The following is a 24642-nucleotide window of genomic DNA, read 5'->3' on the forward strand; positions in this document are numbered from 1 at the left end:
AACAACAATCTCTTGACTGATATTCTTGTTAGTGACTACCTTAGGTAAGAACCCAGGTTTAGTACGCAGAACTACCTTGTCTGAATGAAAAATCAGATAAGGAGAATCACAATGTAAGGCCGATAACTCAGAGACTCTTCGAGCCGAGGAAATAGCCATCAAAAACAGAACTTTCCGAGATAACAGCTTGATATCGATGGAATGAAGGGGTTCAAACGGAACACCTTGCAGAACGTTAAGAACTAAGTTTAAGCTCCACGGCGGAGCAACAGTCTTAAACACAGGCTTAATCCTAGCCAAAGCCTGACAAAAAGCCTGAACGTCTGGAACTTCTGCCAGACGTTTGTGTAAAAGGATAGACAGAGCTGAAATCTGTCCCTTTAACGAACTAGCAGATAAACCCTTTTCTAAACCCTCTTGTAGAAAAGACAATATCCTAGGAATCCTAACCTTACTCCATGAGTAACTCTTGGATTTGCACCAATATAAGTATTTACGCCATATTTTATGGTAAATTTTCCTGGTAACAGGTTTCCTAGCCTGTATTAAGGTATCAATCACTGACTCCGAGAATCCACGCTTTGATAGAATCAAGCGTTCAATCTCCATGCAGTCAGCCTCAGAGAAATTAGATTTGGATGTTTGAAAGGACCCTGAATCAGAAGGTCCTGTCTCAGAGGCAGAGACCATGGTGGACAGGACGACATGTCCACTAGATCTCCATACCAGGTCCTGCGTGGCCATGCAGGCGCTATTAGAATCACCGATGCTCTCTCCTGTTTGATCCTGGCAATCAATCGAGGAAGCATCGGGAAAGGTGGAAACACATAAGCCATGTTGAAGACCCAAGGTGCTGTCAGAGCATCTATCAGCACCGCTCCCGGGTCCCTGGACCTGGATCCGTAACCAGGAAGCTTGGCGTTCTGGCGAGACACCATGAGATCCAGATCTGGTTTGCCCCAATGATGAAGCAGTTGGGCAAACACCTCCGGATGAAGTTCCCACTCCCCCGGATGAAAGGTCTGCCGACTTAGAAAATCCGCCTCCCAGTTCTCCACGCCTGGGATGTGGATCGCTGACAGGTGGCAAGAGTGAGACTCTGCCCAGCGAATTATCTTTGAGACTTCCAACATCGCTAGGGAACTCCTTGTTCCTCCTTGATGGTTGATGAAAGCCACAGTCGTGATGTTGTCCGACTGAAACCTGATGAACCTCAGAGTTGCTAACTGAGGCCAAGCCAGAAGAGCATTGAAAATTGCTCTTAATTCCAGAATGTTTATTGGAAGGAGTCTCTCCTCCTGAGTCCATGATCCCTGAGCCTTCAGGGAATTCCAGACAGCGCCCCAACCTAGAAGGCTGGCGTCTGTTGTTACAATCGTCCAATCTGGCCTGCGGAAGGGCATCCCCTTGGACAGATGTGGCCGAGAAAGCCACCATAGAAGAGAATCTCTGGTCTCTTGATCCAGATTTAGCAGAGGGGACAAATCTGAGTAATCCCCATTCCACTGACTTAGCATGCACAATTGAAGCGGTCTGAGATGCAGGCGCGCAAATGGTACTATGTCCATTGCCGCTACCATTAAGCCGATTACCTCCATGCACTGAGCCACTGACGGGTGTTGAATGGAATGAAGGACACGGCAAGCATTTAGAAGTTTTGATAACCTGTCCTCCGTCAGGTAAATTTTCATTTCTACAGAATCTATAAGAGTCCCTAGAAAGGGGACTCTTGTGAGTGGCAATAGAGAACTCTTTTCTACGTTCACCTTCCACCCATGCGACCTTAGAAATGCCAGAACTAACTCTGTATGAAACTTGGCAGTTTGGAAACTTGACGCTTGTATCAGAATGTCGTCTAGGTACGGAGCTACCGCTATGCCTTGCGGTCTTAGAACCGCCAGAAGTGAGCCCAGAACCTTTGTAAAAATTCTCGGGGCTGTTGCCAACCCGAAGGGAAGAGCTACAAATTGGTAATGCCTGTCTAGAAAGGCAAACCTTAGGAACCGATGATGATCTTTGTGAATCGGTGTGAATGCCTGTTTAGGAAGGCAAATCTTAGATACTGGTAATGATCCATGTGAATCGGTATGTGAAGGTAGGCATCCTTTAAATCCACTGTGGTCATGTACTGACCCTCTTGGATCATGGGTAAGATAGATCGAATAGTTTCCATTTTGAACGATGGAACTCTTAGGAATTTGTTTAGGATCTTTAAGTCCCAGATTGGTCTGAAGGTTCCCTCTTTTTTGGGAACCACAAACAGATTTGAATAGAATCCTTGCCCGTGTTCAGACCGCGGAACTGGGTGGATCACTCCCATTAGTAAGAGGTCTTGTACACAGCGTAGAAACGCCTCTTTCTTTATCTGGTTTGCTGATAACCTTGAAAGATGAAATCTCCCTTGTGGAGGAGAAGCTTTGAAGTCCAGAAGATATCCCTGAGATATGATTTCCAACGCCCAGGGATCCTGGACATCTCTTGCCCAAGCCTGGGCAAAGAGAGAAAGTCTGCCCCCACTATATCCGTTTCCGGATCGGGGGCCCTCACTTCATGCTGTCTTAGGGGCAGCAGCAGGCTTTCTGGCCTGCTTGCCCTTGTTCCAGGACTGGTTAGGTTTCCAGCCCTGTCTGTAGCGAGCAACAGTTACTTCCTGTCTTGGAGCGGAGGAAGTTGATGCTGCTCCTGCCTTGAAGTTACGAAAGGCACGAAAATTAGACTGTTTAGCCTTTGGTTTGGCCCTGTCTTGAGGCAGGGCATGGCCCTTACCTCCAGTAATGTCAGCGATAATTTCTTTCAAGCCGGGCCCGAATAATGTCTGCCCTTTGAAAGGAATATTAAGCAATTTAGATTTAGAAGTCACATCAGCTGACCAGGATTTAAGCCACAGCGCTCTGCGCGCTTGAATGGCGAATCCGGAGTTCTTAGCCGTATGTTTGGTTAAGTGTACTACGGCATCAGAAATAAATGAATTAGCTAGCTTAAGGGCTTTAAGCTTGTTCATAATCTCATCCAATGGAGCTGTGCTAAGGGTCTCTTCCAGAGACTCAAACCAGAATGCCGCCGCAGCAGTGACAGGCGTGATGCATGCAAGGGGTTGTAATATAAAACCTTGCTGAACAAACATTTTCTTAAGGTAACCCTCTAACTTTTTATCCATTGGATCTGAAAAAGCACAGCTATCCTCCACCGGGATAGTGGTGCGCTTAGCCAGAGTAGAAACTGCTCCCTCCACCTTAGGGACCGTCTGCCATAGGTCCCGTGTGGTGGCGTCTATTGGAAACATTTTTCTAAATATCGGAGGAGGGGAAAAGGGCACACCGGGTCTATCCCACTCCTTGTTAACAATTTCTGTAAGCCTTTTAGGTATAGGAAAAACGTCAGTACACGCCAGTACCGCAAAATATTTATCCAGCCTACATACTTTCTCTGGAATTGCAACCGTGTTACAATCATTCAGAGCCGCTAATACCTCCCCTAGTAATACACGGAGGTTCTCAAGCTTAAATTTAAAATCTCTGAATCCAGTTTACTTGGATCAGATCCGTCACCCACAGAATGAAGCTCTCCGTCCTCATGTTCTGCAAATTGTGACGCAGTATCAGACATGGCTCTACTATTATCAGCGCACTCTGTTCTTACCCCAGAGTGATCGCGTTTACCTCTTAATTCTGGCAATTTAGATAGTACTTCATTCATAACATTAGCCATGTCTTGCAAAGTGATTTGTATGGGCCGCCCTGATGTACTTGGCGCCACAATATCACGCACCTCCTGAGCGGGAGGCGAAGGTACTGACACGTGAGGAGAGTTAGTCGGCATAACTTCCCCCTCGTTGTCTGGTGATATTTTTTTAACATATAAAGTTTGACTTTTATTCAAAGTAACATCTATACATTGAGTGCACAAATTTCTATTGGGCTCCACATTGGCCTTTAAACATAGTGAACAAACAGATTAATCTGTGTCAGACATGTTTAAACAGACTAGCAATGAGACTAGCAAGCTTGGAAAATACTTTTCAAATAAATTTACAAGCTATATAAAAAACGCTACTGCGCCTTTAAGAAAACATAAAAATGTGACACAGTTTAATTAACAATGAACCAAATATGTTAAAACAACCAAATTTTAACAGGAAATGTATAAAGTTAGCAGAGGATTGCACCCACCAGCAAAAGGATGATTAACCCCTTAATACCCAAAACGGATAACAGTTGAAATAATAAACGTTTTAATCACAGTCAAACACACTGTCACAGGTCTGCTGTGACTGATTACCTCCCTCAAAACTAGTTTTGGAGACCCCTGGGCTCTGTAGAGACGTCCTGGATCATGGAGGAAGAAATAGGAAGACTGTGACTAAATTTTTACTGCGCAATAAAGCGCTAAAATAGGCCCCTCCCACTCATATTACAACAGTGGGGAAGCTCAGTAAACTGTTTTTATGCAGAAAAAAACGACAGCCATGTGGTAAAAATCATGCCCATAAAGTTTTATCACCAAGTACCTCAGAAAAAACGATTAACATGCCAGTAAACATTTTAAAATTGAAAATTATGAAGTGTTATTAATAAGCCTGCTGCTAGTCGCTTTCACTGCAGTGCAGGCTCAAATATTACTTTAATATTGACAGTATTTTCTTAGTGAAATTCCATTCCCCAGAAATACCTCAGAGTATACATACATACATATCAGCCTGATATCAGTCGCTACTACTGCATTTAAGGCTGCACTTACATTACATCGGTATTAGCAGTATTTTCTCAGTCAATTCCATTCCTTAGAAAATAATTTACTGCACATACCTCCTTGCAGGTGGGCCCTGCATGCTATCCCCTGTTCTGAAGTTACCTCACTCCTCAGAATGGCCGAGAACAGCAAGTGGATCTTAGTTACGACCGCTAAGATCATAGAAAAACTCAGGCAGATTCTTCTTCTAATGCTGCCTGAGAACAAACAACACACTCCGGTGCCGTTTAAAATAAACTTTTGATTGAAGAAATAAAAACTAAGTTTAACACACCACAGTCCTCTCACACGTCCTATCTTTAGTTAGGTGCAAGAGAATGACTGGATATGACGTAGAGGGGAGGAGCTATATAGCAGCTCTGCTTGGGTGATCCTCTTGCACTTCCTGTTAGGGAGGAGTTATAATCCCATAAGTAATGGATGACCCGTGGACTGACTACATTTAACAGGAGAAATCTGCATAATCCCCATTTCATTGTTTGAGCATGCACAGTTGCAATGGTCTTAAATGAATTCGAGCAAAAGGAACCAAGTCCATTGCCGCAACCATTAGTCCCGTTACCTCCATGCACTGAGCTATGGAGGGTTGAGGAATGGATTGAATAACTCGACAAGTGTTCAAAAGTTTTAGTTTCCTGACCTCTGTCAGAAAGATTTTCATTTCTACCGAGTCTATTATTGTTCCCAGGAAGGGAACCCTTGTGAACGGGGACAGAGAACTTTTTTCTATGTTCACCTTCCACCCGTGAGACCTTAGAAAGGCTAGAACAATGTCCGTATGAGCCCTTGCTTTGTGAAAAGACGACACCTGTATTAAATGTCGTCTAGTTAAGGTGCTACTGCAATGCCCCTTGGCCTTAGCACCGCTAGAAGAGACCCTAGCACCTTTGTGAAAATTCTCGGAGCAGTGGCCAATCCGAAGGGAAGAGCCACGAACTGGTAATCCGAATGGTTTCCATTTGGAATGATGGAACTCTGAGTAATTGGTCTAGGATCTTTAAATCCAGAATTGGCCTGAAAGTTCCTTCCTTTTTGGGAACTTCAAACAGGTTTGAGTAAAATCCCAGTCCTTGTTCTGCTGTTGGAACTGGGTTTATCACTCCCATTTTTAAAAGGTACTCTACGCAATGTAAGAATGCCTGTCTCTCTATCTGGTCTAAAGATAAGCGAGACAAGTGGAACCTTCCCCTTGGAGGAAGGTCCTTGAATTCTAGAAGATACCCCCCTGAGAGACAATTTCTAGTGCCCAGGGGTCCGGAACATCTCTTGCCCAGGCCTGAGCAAAGAGAGAAAATCTGCCCCCTACTAGATCCGTTCCCGGATCGGGGGCTACCCCTTCATGCTGTCTTGGAAGCAGCAGCAGGTTTTTTGGCCTGTTTACCCTTGTTCCAGCCTTGCAATGGTTTCCATGCTGGTTTGGGCTGGGGTGCGTTACCCTTTTGCCTAGTGGCTGTAGAGGTAGAAGCCGGTTCGTTCCTGAAATTGCGAAAAGAACGAAAATTAGACTTATTTTTAACTTTGAAAGGTCTATCCTGTGGAAGGGCATGGCCCTTTCCCCCAGTGATATCTGAAATAATTTCTTTCAACTCTGGCCCGAATAGGGTCTTACCTTGAAAGGAATATTAAACAATTTTGTTTTGGACGACACATCCGCCGACCACGATTTAAGTCAAAGCGCTCTACGCGCCACTATTGCGAAACCAGAATTTTTCGCCGCTAATTTAGCTAACTGAAAAGCGGCATCTGTAATGAAAGAATTAGCCAACTTCAGGGCGTGAATTCTATCCATGACTTCATCCTAAGAAGTCTCCTTCTGGAGCGAGTTTTCTAATTCCTCAAACCAAAAAGCAGCTGCAGTGGTTACAGGAATAATGCAAGAAATTGGTTGAAGAAGAAAACCTTGTTGAACAAAAATTTTCTTAAATAAACCTTCTAATTTTTTATCCATAGGATCTTTGAAAGCGCCACTGTCTTCTATTGGTATAGTTGTGCGCTTAGCTAGCTTTGAAACTGCCCCCTCTACCTTAGGGACCGTTTGCCACGCGTCCCTTCTGGGGTCAACAATGGGGAACATTTTCTTAAATATAGGAGGGGGAACAAAAGGTACACCTGGTTTCTCCCACTCCTTATTCACTATATCCGCCACCCTCTTAGGTATCGGAAACGCATCAGTGTGTACTGGGACCTCTAAGAATTTATCCATTTTACACAATTTTTCTGGGACCACCAAAGGGTCACAATCAAGAGTAGCCAGGACTTCCTTAAGTAGAGCGCGGAGGTGTTCTAGCTTAAATTTAAATGCTATGGTATCACGCTCTGCCTGCTGAGAAACTTTTCCTGTGTCAGAAATTTCTCCCTCAGACAAGCCCTCCCACACCGCCAAGTCAGATTTATGTGAGGGCACTACAGATAAATTATCCTCTGCGTCTACTTGCTCATTTTCTGTATTTAAAACTGAGCAATCACGCTTCCTAGGAAAGCTGGCAGTTTGGATAAAAATGCTGCGATAGAATTATCCATTACTGCTGCTAACTGTTGCATAGTAATCGCAATTGGTGCGCTAGATGTACTGGGCATCGCCTGCGCGGGCATAGCTGGTGTTGACACAGAAGGAGAGGAAAGCAAGCTATTTTCACTACCTTCAGCTAAAGAATCATCTTGGGCTATATTTTTAAGTGTGATTGTACTGTCCTTAAGCTGTTTGGACGCTATGGCACACTTCACACATAAATTTAATGGGGGAACCACCTTGGCCTTTGGACATACAGAACATAGGCTATCTGAAGACTCAGACATGTTTAACAGACTTAAACAGAACTATAATGCAATAAAAATTATTTTTGACAAAAACGTTACTGTCTCTTTAAATAATAAAAAAGCACACTTTTTTACTGAAATATCAAAAAAACCATGAAATAAACATCCGATTTTAATGAAATTTTCACCAGAGTCTTAATGCTTTGAAAAGATTGCACACAAATTTTCAGATCAATTAACCCCTTAATGCACACTTTTTTTACTGAAACATCAAAAAAACAGAATTTATGCTTACCTGATAAATTACTTTCTCCAACGGTGTGTCCGGTCCACGGCGTCATCCTTACTTGTGGGATATTCTCTTCCCCAACAGGAAATGGCAAAGAGTCCCAGCAAAGCTGGTCACATGATCCCTCCTAGGCTCCGCCCACCCCAGTCATTCGACCGACGGACAGGAGGAAATATATATAGGAGAAACCATATGATACCGTGGTGACTGTAGTTAGAGAAAATAATTCATCAGACCGGATTAAAAAACCAGGGCGGGCCGTGGACCGGACACACCATTGGAGAAAGTAATTTATCAGGTAAGCATAAATTCTGTTTTCTCCAACATTGGTGTGTCCGGTCCACGGCGTCATCCTTACTTGTGGGAACCAATACCAAAGCTTTAGGACACGGATGAAGGGAGGGAGCAAATCAGGTCACCTAAACGGAAGGCACCACAGCTTGCAAAACCTCTCTCTCAAAAATAGCCTCCGAAGAAGCAAAAGTATCAAATTTGTAAAATTTGGCAAAAGTGTGCAGTGAAGACCAAGTCGCTGCCTTACATATCTGGTCAACAGAAGCCTCGTTCTTGAAGGCCCATGTGGAAGCCACAGCCCTAGTGGAGTGAGCTGTGATTCTTTCAGGAGGCTGCCGTCCGGCAGTCTCATAAGCCAAACGGATAATGCTTTTAAGCCAAAAGGAAAGAGAGGTAGAAGTCGCTTTTTGACCTCTCCTTTTACCAGAATAAACAACAAACAAGGAAGATGTTTGTCTGAAATCTTTAGTAGCCTCTAAATAGAACTTTAGAGCACGGACAACGTCCAAATTGTGTAACAAACGTTCCTTCTTTGAAACTGGATTCGGACACAAAGAAGGTACAACTATCTCCTGGTTAATATTTTTGTTAGAAACAAATTTAGGAAGAAAACCAGGCTTAGTACGCAAAACCACCTTAACTGCATGGAACACCAGATAAGGAGGAGAACACTGCAGAGCAGATAACTCTGAAACTCTTCTAGCAGAAGAAATTGCAACCAAAAACAAAACTTTCCAAGATAGTAACTTAATATCTACGGAATGTAAGGGTTCAAACGGAACCCCTTGAAGAACTGAAAGAACTAGATTTAGACTCCAGGGAGGAGTCAAAGGTCTGTAAACAGGCTTGATCCTAACCAGAGCCTGAACAAATGCTTGAACATCTGGCACAGCTGCCAGTCTTTTGTGTAGTAAGACAGATAAAGCAGAGATCTGTCCCTTTAGAGAACTTGCAGATAAACCTTTCTCCAAACCTTCTTGAAGAAAGGAGAGAATCTTAGGAATTTTTATCTTATTCCATGGGAATCCTTTGGATTCACACCAACAGATATATTTTTTCCATATTTTATGGTAAATTTTTCTAGTTACAGGTTTTCTGGCCTGAACCAGAGTATCTATCACCGAATCTGAAAACCCACGCTTTGATAGAATCAAGCGTTCAATCTCCAAGCCGTCAGTTGGAGGGAGACCAGATTTGGGTGTTCGAATGGACCTTGAACAAGAAGGTCCTGTCTCAAAGGTAGCTTCCATGGTGGAAACGATGACATATTCACCAGGTCTGCATACCAAGTCCTGCGTGGCCACGCAGGAGCTATCAAGATCACCGAGGCCCTCTCCTGATTGATCCTGGCTACCAGCCTGGGAATGAGAGGAAACGGTGGGAATACATAAGCTAGGTTGAAAGTCCAAGGTGCTACTAGTGCATCTACTAGAGTCGCCTTGGGATCCCTGTAATCTGGACCCGTAGCAAGGAACCTTGAAGTTCTGACGAGACGCCATCAGATCCATGTCTGGAATGCCCCATAATTGAGTTATTTGGGCAAAGATTTCCGGATGGAGTTCCCACTCCCCCGGATGAAATGTCTGACGACTCAGAAAATCCGCTTCCCAATTTTCCACTCCTGGGATGTGGATCGCAGACAAGTGGCAGGAGTGATCCTCCGCCCATTGAATTATTTTGGTCACTTCTTTCATCGCCAGGGAACTCTTTGTTCCCCCTTGATGATTGATATAAGCAACAGTCGTCATGTTGTCTGATTGGAACCTTATGAATTTGGCCTTTGCTAGTTGAGGCCAAGCTCTGAGAGCATTGAATATCGCTCTCAGTTCCAGAATGTTTATCGGGAGAAGAGACTCTTCCCGAGACCATAGACCCTGAGCTTTCAGGGATTCCCAAACCGCACCCCAGCCCACTAGATTGGCGTCGGTCGTGACAATGACCCACTCTGGCCTGCGGAAGCTCATTCCCTGGGACAGATGGTCCAGGGTCAGCCACCAACGGAGTGAATCTCTGGTCTTTTGATCTACTTGAATCATTGGAGACAAGTCTGTATAATCCCCATTCCACTGTCTGAGCATGCACAGTTGTAATGGTCTTAGATGAATTCGTGCAAAAGGAACTATGTCCATTGTTGCAACCATCAATCCTATTACTTCCATGCACTGCGCTATGGAAGGACGAGGAACAGAATGAAGTACTTGACAAGAGCTTAGAAGTTTTGATTTTCTGGCCTCTGTCAGAAAAATCCTCATTTCTAAGGAATCTATTATTGTTCCCAAGAAGGGAACTCTTGTTGACGGGGACAGAGAACTCTTTTCTTTGTTCACCTTCCATCCGTGAGATGTGAGAAAGGCTAGAACGATGTCCGTATGAGCCTTTGCCTTTGACAGGGACGACGCTTGTATTAGAATGTCGTCCAAGTAAGGTACTACTGCAATGCCCCTTGGTCTTAGAACCGCTAGAAGGGACCCTAGCACCTTTGTGAAAATCCTTGGAGCAGTGGCTAATCCGAATGGAAGAGCCACAAACTGGTAATGTTTGTCCAGAAAAGCGAACCTTAGGAACTGATGATGTTCCTTGTGGATAGGGATATGTAGGTACGCATCCTTTAGATCCACGGTAGTCATAAATTGACTTTCCTGGATGGTGGGTAGAATCGTTCGAATAGTTTCCATTTTGAACGATGGTACCCTGAGAAATTTGTTTAGGATCTTCAAATCCAGAATTGGTCTGAACGTTCCCTCTTTTTTTGGAACTACGAACAGATTGGAATAAAATCCCATTCCTTGTTCCTTTATTGGAAGTGGGTGTATCACTCCCATCTTTAACAGGTCTTCTACACAATGTAAGAATGCCTGTCTTTATTTGGTTTGAGGATAAGTGAGACTTGTGGAACCTTCCCCTTGGGGGTAGTTCCTTGAATTCCAGGAGATAACCTTGAGAAACTATTTCTAGCGCCCAAGGATCCTGAACATCTCTTGCCCAAGCCTGAGCAAAGAGAGAGAGTCTGCCCCCCACCAGATCCGGTCCCGGATCGGGGGCTACTCCTTCATGCTGTTTTGTTAGCAGTGGCAGGCTTCTTGGCCTGCTTACCCTTGTTCCAGCCTTGCATTGGTTTCCATGCTGGTTTGGGTTGTGAGGCATTACCCTCTTGCTTAGAGGATGCAGAATTAGAGGCTGGTCCATTTCTGCGAAAGGGACGAAAATTAGGCTTATTTTTAGCCTTAAAAGACCTATCCTGTGGAAGGGCGTGGCCCTTTCCCCCAGTGATGTCTGAAATAATCTCTTTCAAATCTGGTCCAAATAAAGTTTTACCTTTGAAAGGAATGTTAAGCAATTTTGTCTTGGATGACACATCCGCTGACCAAGACTTTAGCCAAAGCGCTCTGCGCGCCACGATAGCAAACCCTGAATTTTTCGCCGCTAATTTTGCTAATTGCAAAGCGGCATCTAAAATAAAAGAGTTAGCCAATTTAAGTGCGTGAACTCTGTCCATAACCTCCTCATATGGAGTTTCTCTACTGAGCGACTTTTCTAGTTCCTCGAACCAGAACCACGCTGCCGTAGTGACAGGAACAATGCATGAAATTGGTTGTAGAAGGTAGCCTTGCTGTACAAAAATCTTTTTAAGCAAACCCTCCAATTTTTTATCCATAGGATCTTTGAAAGCACAACTATCTTCGATAGGAATAGTAGTGCGTTTGTTTAGAGTAGAAACTGCCCCCTCGAGCTTGGGGACTGTCTGCCATAAGTCCTTTCTGGGGTCGACCATAGGAAATAATTTCTTAAATATAGGGGGAGGAACAAAAGGTATGCCGGGCTTTTCCCACTCTTTATTTACTATGTCCGCCACCCGCTTGGGTATAGGAAAAGCGTCAGGGGGCACCGGAACCTCTAGGAACCTGTCCATCTTGCATAATTTCTCTGGAATGACCAAATTGTCACAATCATCCAGAGTAGATAATACCTCCTTAAGCAGTGCGCGGAGATGTTCTAATTTAAATTTAAATGTCACAACATCAGGTTCAGCTTGATGAGAAATTTTTCCTGAATCTGAAATTTCTCCCTCAGACAAAACCTCCCTCATGGCCCCTTCAGATTGGTGTGAGGGTATGACAGAACAATTATCATCAGCGTCCTCTTGCTCTTCAGTGTTTAAAACAGAGCAATCGCGCTTTCTCTGATAAGTAGGCATTTTGGATAAAAGATTTGCTATGGAGTTATCCATTACAGCCGTTAATTGTTGCATGGTAATAAGTATTGGCGCACTAGATGTACTAGGGGCCTCCTGCATGGGCAAAACTGGTGTAGACACAGTAGGAGATGATGTAGTATCATGTTTACTCCCCTCATTTGAGGAATCATCTTGGGCAGTATCATTATTTGTGACAGTACTGTCCTTACTTTGTTTGGACGCTATGGCACAATTATCACATAAATTTAAATGGGGAGACACATTGGCTTTCATACATATAGAACATAGCTTATCTGAAGGTACAGACATGTTAAACAGGCTTAAACTTGTCAACAAAGCACAAAAAACTTTTTAAATAAAACCGTTACTGTCACTTTAAATTTCAAACAGAAAACACTTTATTACTGAATATGTGAAAAAGTATGAAGGAATTGTTCAAAAATTACCAAAATTTCACCAGTGTCTTAAAGCCTTAAAAGTATTGCACACCAAATCTCAGATCTTTAACCCTTAAAATAACGGAACCAGAGCCGTTTTTCAATTTAACCCCTATACAGCCCCAGATATAGTCTTTGCTAAGACCCAACCAAGCCCTGAGGGGAATACGATACCAAATGACGCCTTCTAAAAGCTTTTTCAGAGATTCTTAGATCCTCACACATGCATCTGCATGCCCTGCTCTCAAAAAACAACTGCGCATTAATGGCGCGAAAATTAGGCTCAGTCTATGACTAGAAAGGCCCCCTGACTGAAAAAGGTGTCCAATACAGTGCCTGCCGTTTTATAAACGTTCCCCAAGATTATAAATGCCAATTGTTAGCCTAAATCTGAATAATATGCACAAATAAAGCAATCGATTTAGCCCATAAAAATGTCTACCAGTTTTTTAGCCCATAATAAGCCCTTTATTCTGTTTGTTTTTGACTAAGAAAATGGCTTACCGGTCCCCATGAGGGGAAATGACAGCCTTCCAGCATTACACAGTCTTGTTAGAAATATGGCTAGTCATACCTTAAGCAGAAAAGTCTGCTAACTGTTTCCCCCAACTGAAGTTACTTCATCTCAACAGTCCTATGTGGAAACAGCAATCGATTTTAGTTACTGTCTGCTAAAATCATCTTCCTCTTACAAACAGAAATCTTCATCCTTTTCTGTTTCAGAGTAAATAGTACATACCAGCACTATTTTAAAATAACAAACACTTGATAGAAGAATAAAAACTACATTTAAACACCAAAAGAAACTCTTAACCATCTCCGTGGAGATGTTGCCTGTGCAACGGCAAAGAGAATGACTGGGGTGGGCGGAGCCTAGGAGGGATCATGTGACCAGCTTTGCTGGGACTCTTTGCCATTTCCTGTTGGGGAAGAGAATATCCCACAAGTAAGGATGACGCCGTGGGCCGGACACACCAATGTTGGAGAAAACCATGAAATAAACATCAGATTTTAATGAAATTTTCACCAGAGTCTTAATGCTTTGAAAAGATTGCACACAAATTTTCAGATCAATTAACCCCTTAATGCCCAAACCGGAGTTAATAACAGTTATTAACCAGTTAACACACTACAGTACTAGAAACAGCTTTCACTGTAGCCTTTTACCTTCATTAGGGATTATTTTAGCAGGAAATAAGCCTCCCTGGAGTCTTTTATGATGCCTCTTGACTCCCCACATGAAGCTGCATGGATTGCCTAGGCAAAAACAACTGCACAATTTAGGCCTAAAAATTAGGCCTCCTCCCTCTTCATTCTAGAGTGGAGGGGCCTTTCTGACTAGATTTAGGTGTCCAAATAAGTGTCAGGCCGAAATTAAACCCCAAAAGTGTTTTAAAGTCTGAAAAAACACCTTATTTATAGTGAAAAACATGCTAAAAAGCAATCGATTTTAAAGCCCACAATAGTGTCAACCAGCATAGAGCCCTAAATATAAGATATTTTTTTTTTATATACAGAGTCTATTAGAAAAAAAAAAATGGCTTAGCAATCCCAGAGGGAATTTCTGACAGTCTTCTAGCATTACATGGTCTTGTTAGAAAAATGACTGATCATACCTGAAGCAGTTAAGCCTGCAAACTGTTCCCCCAACTGATGTTCTCTGGTTAACAGTCCTGCGTGGGAACAGCAATGGATTTTAGTTACTGGTGCTAAAATCATACTCCTCTCAACAGAAATCTTCATCACTTTCTGCTGTAGAGTAAATAGTACAAACCGGCACTATTTTAAAATAACAAACTCTTGATAGAAGAAATAAAAAACTACAACTAACACCACATACTCTTTACCACCCCCGTGGAGATGCTACTTGTTCAGAGCGGCAAAGAGAATGACTGGGGGGCGGAGCCTGAGGGGAGCTATATGGACAGCTCTGCTGTGTGCGCTCTTTGCCACTTCCTGTAGGGGAAGAGAATATCCCACAAGTAAGGATGAAGACGTGGACCGGATACACCAATGTAGGAGAAACATGGTCCTTCAAGTTTGACAGACTGTAGCGTTGCTTCTGACATGGACTTGAGTGGAAAAAAGCAGGCAGCGAAACTCGTCAGCGCTGATTGCTTAGGAGTTGTTAATATGAGTGTGGATGGTTTTGCAGAAAGACTCTCTCTGCATCTCCAGACCCTAACAGTAATGAATGCAGCTGTGGACTCTCCATGTATTAAGAAGGAAAGCTTTTTTCATGTTGGAGAAAGGGAACCCAGAGGTTTATCCCATTCTTTAGATATAATATCCGACACCAAAGATGGAACTAGAGAAATCTCAGAAGTTTGGGTCTGAAAATCATTTCCAATTTGTGAACGGTTTTTTATCCACCGTCTGAGTAGGCTCCTGAACTCCCAAAGGTTCTTAAAACTTTCTTAAGTAAGGATCTCCGAGGATCCATCTTAAACTGAAAAGAAAGGTCCTCAGACTCTTTATCTGAGCTCCAAGACATCTCCTCAGATGACAAGTCACCCTCAGGTGCAGAGGATGAAATATCCCCTTCTTGATCCTGGGAATGAATGGGTCTAGAAGAAGGTACAGGAGTACTATCCCTAGTAGAAGAAATTGATGAAATGTGTATAAGTTTCCGTTAACTTGGAGGTGTCAACGTGGCCATCGTCTCAGAAACTACTGATTTTAGCTGTGACTTAAAAGTAGTCAACCGACCCTGAGTAGTATAAACAGATGGGTGACCTGAGTCAGTAGAAGTAAAAGTTTGAAGGTAAAGTACAGATGCTAGGCGAGAATTGCCAAGTTGGGCAAAGGAGCACACCATAACCATTTTGCACAAACATCTGAGGGAACAATTAAATCTTCCGATAGTTGCACATCAGTGCCCGCAGTCCCCGTTTGATCCATAGTAAAAAGCAGAATATAATCACTAAGAAAAAACTGAACTCTAAACATCTTTAGTTTGCTAGACAAAGAGATACCCCCTCTAAACTTATGGCAATAAGAAGCAGCACAGTCAAGCCTTAGCTCCCAATATCCACAGACTGGCCTAAACTGACAAAGCTAACCCAGTTTCCCTATGGATTAAAACTATCGGCAGTGGAAAAGGGAGAACAAACAACCGGCAGAGCACCCCCACTAAGTAGCGCTATTAAGTATGAGTGAGGTGGGAGGTGTATTTGTAGGCATTTGAGGTTTGGGAAACTTTGCCCCCTCCTGGTAGGAATGTAAATCCCATACGTCACTAGCCCATGGACTCTTGCCACCTATATGAAAGAAAACATCTGGCAGAGCAACCCCACTAAGTAGCAATATTAAGCTGTGCAGCAATTCCAAAAATTATATATACACTCTATAGTGCCTATGCCCACCAACTAATAATTCTCTTAGTGCTCCGGTATAGGGCTGAACACCTCAGTGTTCAGGATCTAAGATCACAATTGGAGATGATACAGCATCCTTCCACACAGGACCGACAGAGAGTAAGGGGCAGGGAATGAACACGGTACACTGTCAAGGCGGGAAAAAAAGTTTAACTTTCCAAATGCCACAGTTAAGCCAAGCCCACCAAACTCACGCGCCCCAGAAGCATTCCACCTCTCCCTCCGCGTCTCAGTATCTATGCATGACCGGACGCTGAGAGACTGGAAAAGGGAGAATTAAAGGGCTAGACTCCCACAAAAATAAAGGTTAACAGAAGTCCCAAAGCGCTACCCCAGTGGTTATCTAAGCTGTACCAGTGAACAGCTTCCCCCAAAAAACTGTGGTGAAAATAACGGATAAAAATGAAAACAAGAGGGGGCGGAGCCAGCTTTCATGCAGAGAGGACGTGTTTGAATGTGGCTCCTGCAATAAAAGATATAAAACTGATAAAATGTACTCAATTCGCACAATACAAGAGTTGTGTTCACTCTGAACGAGTTCTGTAATAGCTGAGGACTCCACTGGCAAGCTATAAGAGGGCTCTAAGTGCCAGAGAGAGGCGAAAGATTGCGGCCTGGCTGAGCTTGGGGCCTTCCAGAGAAAAACGTATATATCGTCTGCCGCTACAAGACGACAGTAAGAGGACCTGAGCAGGCTTCGCTGAGCGGTGCCTGCTGAAGTGAGAGGACTCTAGGACCATGGAGGGGCTGTTAGCGGCGGTGCACCACTGGCTGGAGGACTTTTAGAGTAAGATGAGCCGCAGATTTGACCGCCTCCTGTCCAACATGGCGTATACCCACGCGGCAGTTGCTATTGAATTCTCTGAGGTGGCACCCCAGGCAGCTTTGAGCGCACAGTGCAGCGACTCACAGGAGGATGTCGATCAACCCCTGACTAACTTACCGCACACCGCAGAACCGGAGGCCCGGTCAGATATCTTCATCCAGACTCCATGGGGGGACTGTGGGAGCCCCTACCATTATGCTGCTACATATCAGGAGAGTGCGCACAGAAGACAACTCAGCTCCAGCGAGATCTGTGGTCTGGGGCTACATCTGATGGATATGTCATGCTGGGAGTCTGTGGTCTTATCTGGTGCCTTGGTGAGACAACTGCATATAAAGACAGGCGTGGGGTGAGCATCACTACTGTTGCTGCCATCTGTGCAGCCACCGTCATGTTCAGCAGGGTGCCTCTGTTCTAACACTGCAATCCCCTATGAAGACCGTTAGGTCTGAATTCAGTGACTCAACCTTGTGAACATTTTGTCTTGTGGCCCCAGGAATATTCCTATTTTGTCAACTAGCTGGAAATATGAGAGCCACTATCCTCTCTGATTATTTGACTAAATTTAGATCTATATGTGCAATTAAGTCCCTTGTACTTGTAAGATTACCACTGTCTACCCTTTGTTCTTCCCTAATCTGATTTCTAACTATAGTGAACAGTTTATCCTTCTTATAACATTGCAACCCCCTCCTGAACATAGGTGTTATTGGGGAAGGGAAAGCTTGCTTTCAGATATCACTTGGGTAGCGGGGGTTCTCTATTTTTTTTTTTTCTCTTCAAGGAATGGGACCTCAATATGTGTCTTAGATCTGCCCCCCCCTTCCCCTCCCTCCCTTCCCTTTCCTTCCCCCCCTTCCTTCTTCCTTTCCCACCTCCTTCCTCCCTCCCCCCTCTCCCCCCTCTCTCCCCCCTTCCTCCCTTCCCCCCTCCCCCCTCCCTCCCCCATCTCCCTTGTGTGCAATTGGCTGTGTGAAAGCAGGGGGGTGGGTGGCATAAGTGTCTGTCCACAGTATAACAAATAGGGCCCTATATTTTAGCACCCTACAATATATAACTGACACTGAATTACATAGAAAACCTTCTTATTAAAATAGTTCATAAAATGGAGTATTTAGCATATTTGTAGAGGACAGTGTGTTTTTAAAGCTGATGGCTTTTAAAGCTTCCCTTCTTCCTTTCCCCCTCCTTCCTACCTCCCCCCTCCCTTCCCCCTTCCCTCTCTCCCCCCTCTCTCCCCCCTTCCTCCCCTCCCCCCCTTACTCCCCTTCCCCCCTCCCTTCCCCCCCTCCCTTCCCCTTCTCCTCCTTCCCTCCCTTCCCCCTATTCTCCCCACCTTTTTTTTTCTTTTTTTCTTTCTTCCTCCTCCCCCAGGGTCCTAACTGACATCAGGAGAAGCTATTCAGCGTAGGCCTTGATTGGGTCTGTGCTTTCTAAAAACCCTCTGAAAAGTACACTTAATTCATAGAAGTCCAAAAGTGGCTTCAGACAATTTTGAGGGAAAAGAGGGCAATCTTGAGTTTGCTCTCCAACTTTTGTTCATTAGATGCACACCTTAACTTGAGAATATTTTGTGAATTTGACAGGAGTGTTATCTCTGTATGTGTTCTTTTACATTTACATTTGTCCACATTACTTGTGTACTATGTGCTTTATACTTTGTCCATGTTGGGGCAAACTGTTCTTGTGTATTTGTAAGTGCAATTCTCTCAATAAAAACATATTTAAAAAAAAAAAAAAAAAAAAAAAAAAAAGAAAACAAGAGGTTGTATAGTACCTTTCCAATATACGGCTGTCTCGGTCTTGTAGTGTTAAAATACTTACTTTAGTCCTCAGATGTACCTCCGTCTCTTACCCACCTTGTTTGTTGGTCTTAATTTGCACACCTCTGTCTCCGTTTGTTGTTCCACCTCTATATTTGTTCTATAGAGGTGGCACAACAAACCGAGTCAGAGGTGGCACGACAAACCGAGTCAGAGGTGGCACGACAAACCGAGTCAGAGGTGGCACGACAAACCGAGTCAGAGGTGGCACGACAAACCGAGTCAGAGGTGGCACGACAAACCGAGGTGGCACGACAAACCGAGTCGGCACGACAAACCGAGTCGGCACGACAAACCGAGTCGGCACGACAAACCGAGGCGGCACGACAAACCGAGGCGGCACGACAAACCGAGGCGGCACGACAAACCGAGGCGGCACGACAAACCGAGGCGGCACGACAAACCGAGGCGGCACGACAAACCGAGGCGGCACGACAAACCGAAGCGGCACGACAAACCGAGGCGGCACGACAAACCGAGGCGGCACGACAAACCGAGGCGGCACGACAAACCGAGGCGGCACGACAAACCGAGGCGGCACGACAAACCGAGGCGGCACGACAAACCGAGGCGGCACGACAAACCGAGGCGGCACGACAAACCGAGGCGGCACGACAAACCGAGGCGGCACAACAAACCGAGGCGGCACAACAAACCGAGGCGGCACAACAAACCGAGGCGGCACAACAAACCGAGGCGGCACAACAAACCGAGGCGGCACAACAAACCGAGGCGGCACAACAAACCGAGGCGGCACAACAAACCGAGGCGGCACAACAAACCGAGGCGGCACAACAAACCGAGGCGGCACAACAAACCGAGGCGGCACAACAAACCGAGGCGGCACAACAAACCGAGGCGGCACAACAAACCGAGGCGGCACAACAAACCGAGGCGGCACAACAAACCGAGGCGGCACAACAAACCGAGGCGGCACAACAAACCGAGGCGGCACAACAAACCGAGGCGGCACAACAAACCGAGGCGGCACAACAAACCGAGGCGGCACAACAAACCGAGGCGGCACAACAAACCGAGGCGGCACAACAAACCGAGGCGGCACAACAAACCGAGGCGGCACAACAAACCGAGGCGGCACAACAAACCGAGGCGGCACAACAAACCGAGGCGGCACAACAAACCGAGGCGGCACAACAAACCGAGGCGGCACAACAAACCGAGGCGGCACAACAAACCGAGGCGGCACAACAAACTGAGGCGGCACAACAAACTGAGGCGGCACAACAAACTGAGGCGGCACAACAAACTGAGGCGGCACAACAAACTGAGGCGGCACAACAAACTGAGGCAGAGGTGGAACAACAAACGGAGGCAGAGGTGGAACAACAAACTGAGACAGAGGTGGAACAACAAACGGAGACAGAGGTGGAACAACAAACGGAGACAGAGGTGGAACAACAAACTGAGACAGAGGTGTGCAAATTAAGACCACCAAACAAGGCGGGTAAGAGACGGAGGTACATCTGAGGACTAAAGTAAGTGTTTTAACACTACAAGACTGGGACAGCATATTGGAAAGGTACTATACAAACTCCTGCTACATTGCTCAAGCTTCCCTTATACCCGCAAAGTGGGAGTTCTGACTGCAAGATACACCGTCAGATCTGTGGTAAGGGATTTATTTACAGTTTCAAAGATTGATCTTTCAAGTTCCAGTGTACGGTGATATTGTATATCATGGACTTCCTAATTGTATCACGGACTTCTTAACTGTATCAAGGTTTTACACATCGTAATATTTGTTGCTACTTGTTTTAATGAATTCCTATTTATAGCAATAATAATTTTTTAGCTATTTTTCAGCTACCTGTAGTATATTATAGGAATATCTGCATTTTTGTAGCCATTTTTAGGATAATATAATCCAGTATTAAGTGACCGGTCACCTACATTTTATTATATATAGTAACCAGTATATGGCATTTTACTTACTGTATATTTGATATTTTATTAAATAATATTTATTAAAATTATAACCTATAGACGTTTACTGCGGTTGTGGTTTATTTAAGCTTTTTTAGCGCTTTCCATACCCCACATTTTTATCCCACGAGAATAAAATCCCATTTGCTGCGCCTCAGAGTTTAGTCTCTATAAGGCTAGACATATTAAAGTGAGCCCTCATCAAGTACAGCTGCCCACATACTCACCAAGACATCTTCTGATCATAGAAGACAGAAAACCCAGTGAGTGTCTTAGTCCTAAATCCTTTCCTTTAATTAACAGTGTGGGATTTAGTCAGGAGAAGTGCATGCACCTGGTCCTAACAGGGGAAGGCATAAGAACTTCCCAGCGACACCCTTGACATCTAGAATGCCATAAAGCCCCCGCCATACTCTCATAACCATCTCTTCCAGGAACGATCTATTGAGGGTTAAACAAATGTAAATCAAAGAACACCTTTATCCTTCAAATGTCTTAGAGGAGGCAAAGAACTACTGGTAAGTAGTAGGGATATTTAAAGCTCCGGTGTAGGGTATTGTCTGCCTCCTCCTGGTGGCAAGGTGATGTTATTCGCAATAGTAAGGATCATGGACTCTCATCACTACCATTAGAACAAAATGCAAATTATAGCTATAAACATACATTTCTCCTAATCATTGATTGTAAAGTTTATAGAAAGAGAGAGATGCACCAGTGCAATTACCATTAAAATGTTCTCTCTTATCAAGAAAATTATTTTTTTACGGTACATAAAAAGTTTCTATCGTGCTTCAGATTTAACGATCTATGAAACACCTACCCAAAGAAAGTCTGTGAGTGCACGAGCGTATATTTGAATGACCAGATGTGGGTTACCATTTTGTTGGCAATTCATTTTTAATTTAGATATTAAAATAGATCATTTTAAAATACCAGCATATTAATATCAAACATCCATATCAGTAAAACAATTTTTCCTCCCTTTAATGAGTTTCCAATTATCCATTTTACCTGTGAGGGGTATATTCACATTTTATTTTATTTATTTTTAAGTGATAAACAACACACTAACCTTCAGCAATTGCTCCAAGAACTAAGATTCCAGACTCCTTGACAACCCACTCCTGGTGGAAAAGAAGTTCTTTTAAGAGAGGCAAGATGTGTGGTAAGAGTTCATCACGAAACACATTTGCAAGAACATCCAGTGCAGCAGCAGAACATTTCCCTAAAAGAAAACTAAAAATGAAATGAAGCCTCAAGCTATATTTCAGATAACATTACATCTCTTAGAATCAACAAATGAACACTACAATATCCAACATTCATGCTCAGTTAATTTAAAAAGCTTGATTTAACATTTGTTTTTTTTAGGTATGTTTTTATTGAGGTTATAACAGGCATACAGCATATACAACATGATCTTTCACAGCTATAAACGGTAGACAAAACAATGGCAACCCAATAATATTTAAAAAGCTGAAATATACCAGTTATGATACAGAGAGTTACTTATAGAGCATTTTTAAAGTTAAAGTCGTTGTAGTCGATTAATGTATAGTATACAGCTGAATTGCTTTCATTTATAGATATTGTGCACATGGGCGCCATAACCATATATGCAAGAACCACTGGGATAAGAACCTCATTTTGATTTGGTGATTGGAAAATGCTCTATTAGTTTCCACTGTAGTTAAATAGGCCTATAAAAATGTGGGAATATAAGACATGAGTAGGATGCATTTTTCTCAGTTTACCAGGTAAACTATTAGGCGCAGGGAGATAATTGGAGACTAGCTAATGGAGGGATAGGAATAATACAGGTCTACATCAAATCAGAAGAACTGACTCATCCTTGCTATAGTAGGGGTACTAAGTTCTTATATCGCAACTTTTTGGTCTCAGGTTTTAAGAGAGGGGTAAGTAATCTGGTTACGTTATATATTGGCTAGGTGATGGCTTATGATAGATAGGGAGAGGGTACATTTTATCAACCTAAGTTAGTTCTCAGGATAGTATACTGAATTACAAACAATTTCTTTTTATTGTCAAACGATATGTTTATGGTATAGGACCTTAACTGAAAAACTTAAATTATGCTTACCTGATAATTTTCTTTTCTTCAGATAGAAAGAGTCCACAGCTGAATTCATTACTTTTGGTAAATAAGAACCTGGCCACCAGGAGGAGGCAAAGACACCCCAGCCAAAGGCTTGAATACTACTGCCACTTCCCTAATCCCCCAGTCATTCTGCTGAGGAACAGTCGAAGAAATACCAGGGTGAAAAGGTGCCAGAAGAATAAAAAACTAAGAGAAGCCCCACAGGGGTGGGGGAGCTGTGGACTCTTTCCATCTGAAGAAAATTATCAGGTTAGCATAATTTAAGTTTTTCTTCATAAATGGAAAGAGTCCACAGCTGCATTGATTACTTTTGGGAAAACAATTCCCAAGCTATAAAGGACACTGAATGCAAAAATGGGAGGGTACAATAGGTGGCCCATTCTGAGGGCACCAGGCCGGAAAAACCACAAACCCACCAAACCCTGCTTCGTCGGAGCCGGGGGAAAAAATAGAAGGAAAAGGCCCCAAGGACACTGACCCGCAGATAGTCCGAAAGCCTAACTAGAGACCGCAAGCAGACTCACTGGGCCAACACTCCTCCAAGAGAACCGTCGCCCAGCAGTCGGTCCCCACACAACCCATACTAGTACAGTACCAAAATCCCCAAGAGGGAGAGAACAAGGGTAAGCTAAAGGGATACCCAAAAGGTACAGCAAAATCCATAAAGGAAAGGGCAAATTCACAGAGACCCAAATGGATCCCAAAAACAAGGGGAGACAACGCCCAACCCACAAGGTGCAATTGAGCATCATCAAGAAGAAACATCTCCCAAACATCGTGCAACAGCACCGAAAAGAGAGCTGAAGACAAAGTCCTCAAAACGTCAATAACAAGTAGCAAACTCAGAGATAGACAACTAAATCTAGTACAGGGCTCAAAATTTAAAGCCCTAAGCTACTAGCCAGCACAAAACATTACCACTATTGATCTCACCCACACCACACCCACAACCCCCCCTCTTTGCATGTTTAGCCAATGTTAAACACCTCATTGTGAAGAAATTTTTGTATATTATTTGTTTTATACCATAAATTAAATAATGTACATACAGTAATAAGTTAACAAAAATAAGGGCATAGCAGTTAGCAACATCAACTAGAGTTCCGACAGACAACAGCTGGATAGAAAAAGGAAGTTGTTGAACTGAGAGAAAGCAGAGAGTGTTGACATTAATGTGAGTTCATAGCAGGCCTGGAGAATTTGTTTTATATTTCTCCACTGCCTCCTCTCTCCAATCTCTCTTTTTACCCCCTCCCTTCTCTCTAAGGCCATATCTTTTCTTTTATTTCTCTCTTCACTTTATTTTTTTCTCCACTCTTACTTTTCCTTTCCAATCTCTATCTGCCCCTCTTTACCCTTGCAGAGGTCTAAGCACTAATGGGGTCCCTTTAGCCCTAGAGGAATATCATATCCTTATCCTTTCATGGATATATAAAATCCCTTTAGATAATATTTGTAGCAGGTAGCCCAACATTCACTCACTAACTTTTACTTGCCACTGTTAAATTTTCACTCGCCAATGGCGAGTGGAAATTTTGAGCCCTTGTCTAGTAACACGTTGCCATCCGTAGGAAGACACGGAGAACACACTATCCGTAAGGAAGAAGCGGCCGCACAAAATCCAAGACAGACTGCCCAACCTCCAAGACAGAGAACACTCTCCAGGCAATCCAAGCCGCCAAGCCTACTCACAAATCTCAAGGGGGGAGAGGCACAGAACCTCTAAAAAAGAAGGTCCACTGTCACCCGCAAGACCTGAGGATGGACAACAGATCTCAGATCCTACACCTAGCCGGACCAGCCCAAGCAACGGAAGATATGAAAACAAGGGA

The 24642-nt window shown here is 43.8% G+C and overlaps 1 protein-coding gene across 1 annotated transcript in view; it reads right to left on the bottom strand.

The window, feature by feature from the left end:
- TNPO1 (transportin 1) overlaps positions 1–24642 on the bottom strand; it is a 949742-nt gene that overhangs the window by 555964 nt on the left and 369136 nt on the right. Inside the window, exon 10 of the mRNA XM_053699707.1 lies at positions 21764–21916. Coding sequence (XP_053555682.1) covers positions 21764–21916 — 153 coding nt within the window. The remainder of the gene's footprint in view (positions 1–21763; positions 21917–24642) is intronic.

This window comes from Bombina bombina, chromosome 2, assembly GCF_027579735.1.
Source record: "Bombina bombina isolate aBomBom1 chromosome 2, aBomBom1.pri, whole genome shotgun sequence".
In the NCBI taxonomy this organism is placed as follows: Eukaryota; Metazoa; Chordata; class Amphibia; order Anura; family Bombinatoridae; genus Bombina; species Bombina bombina.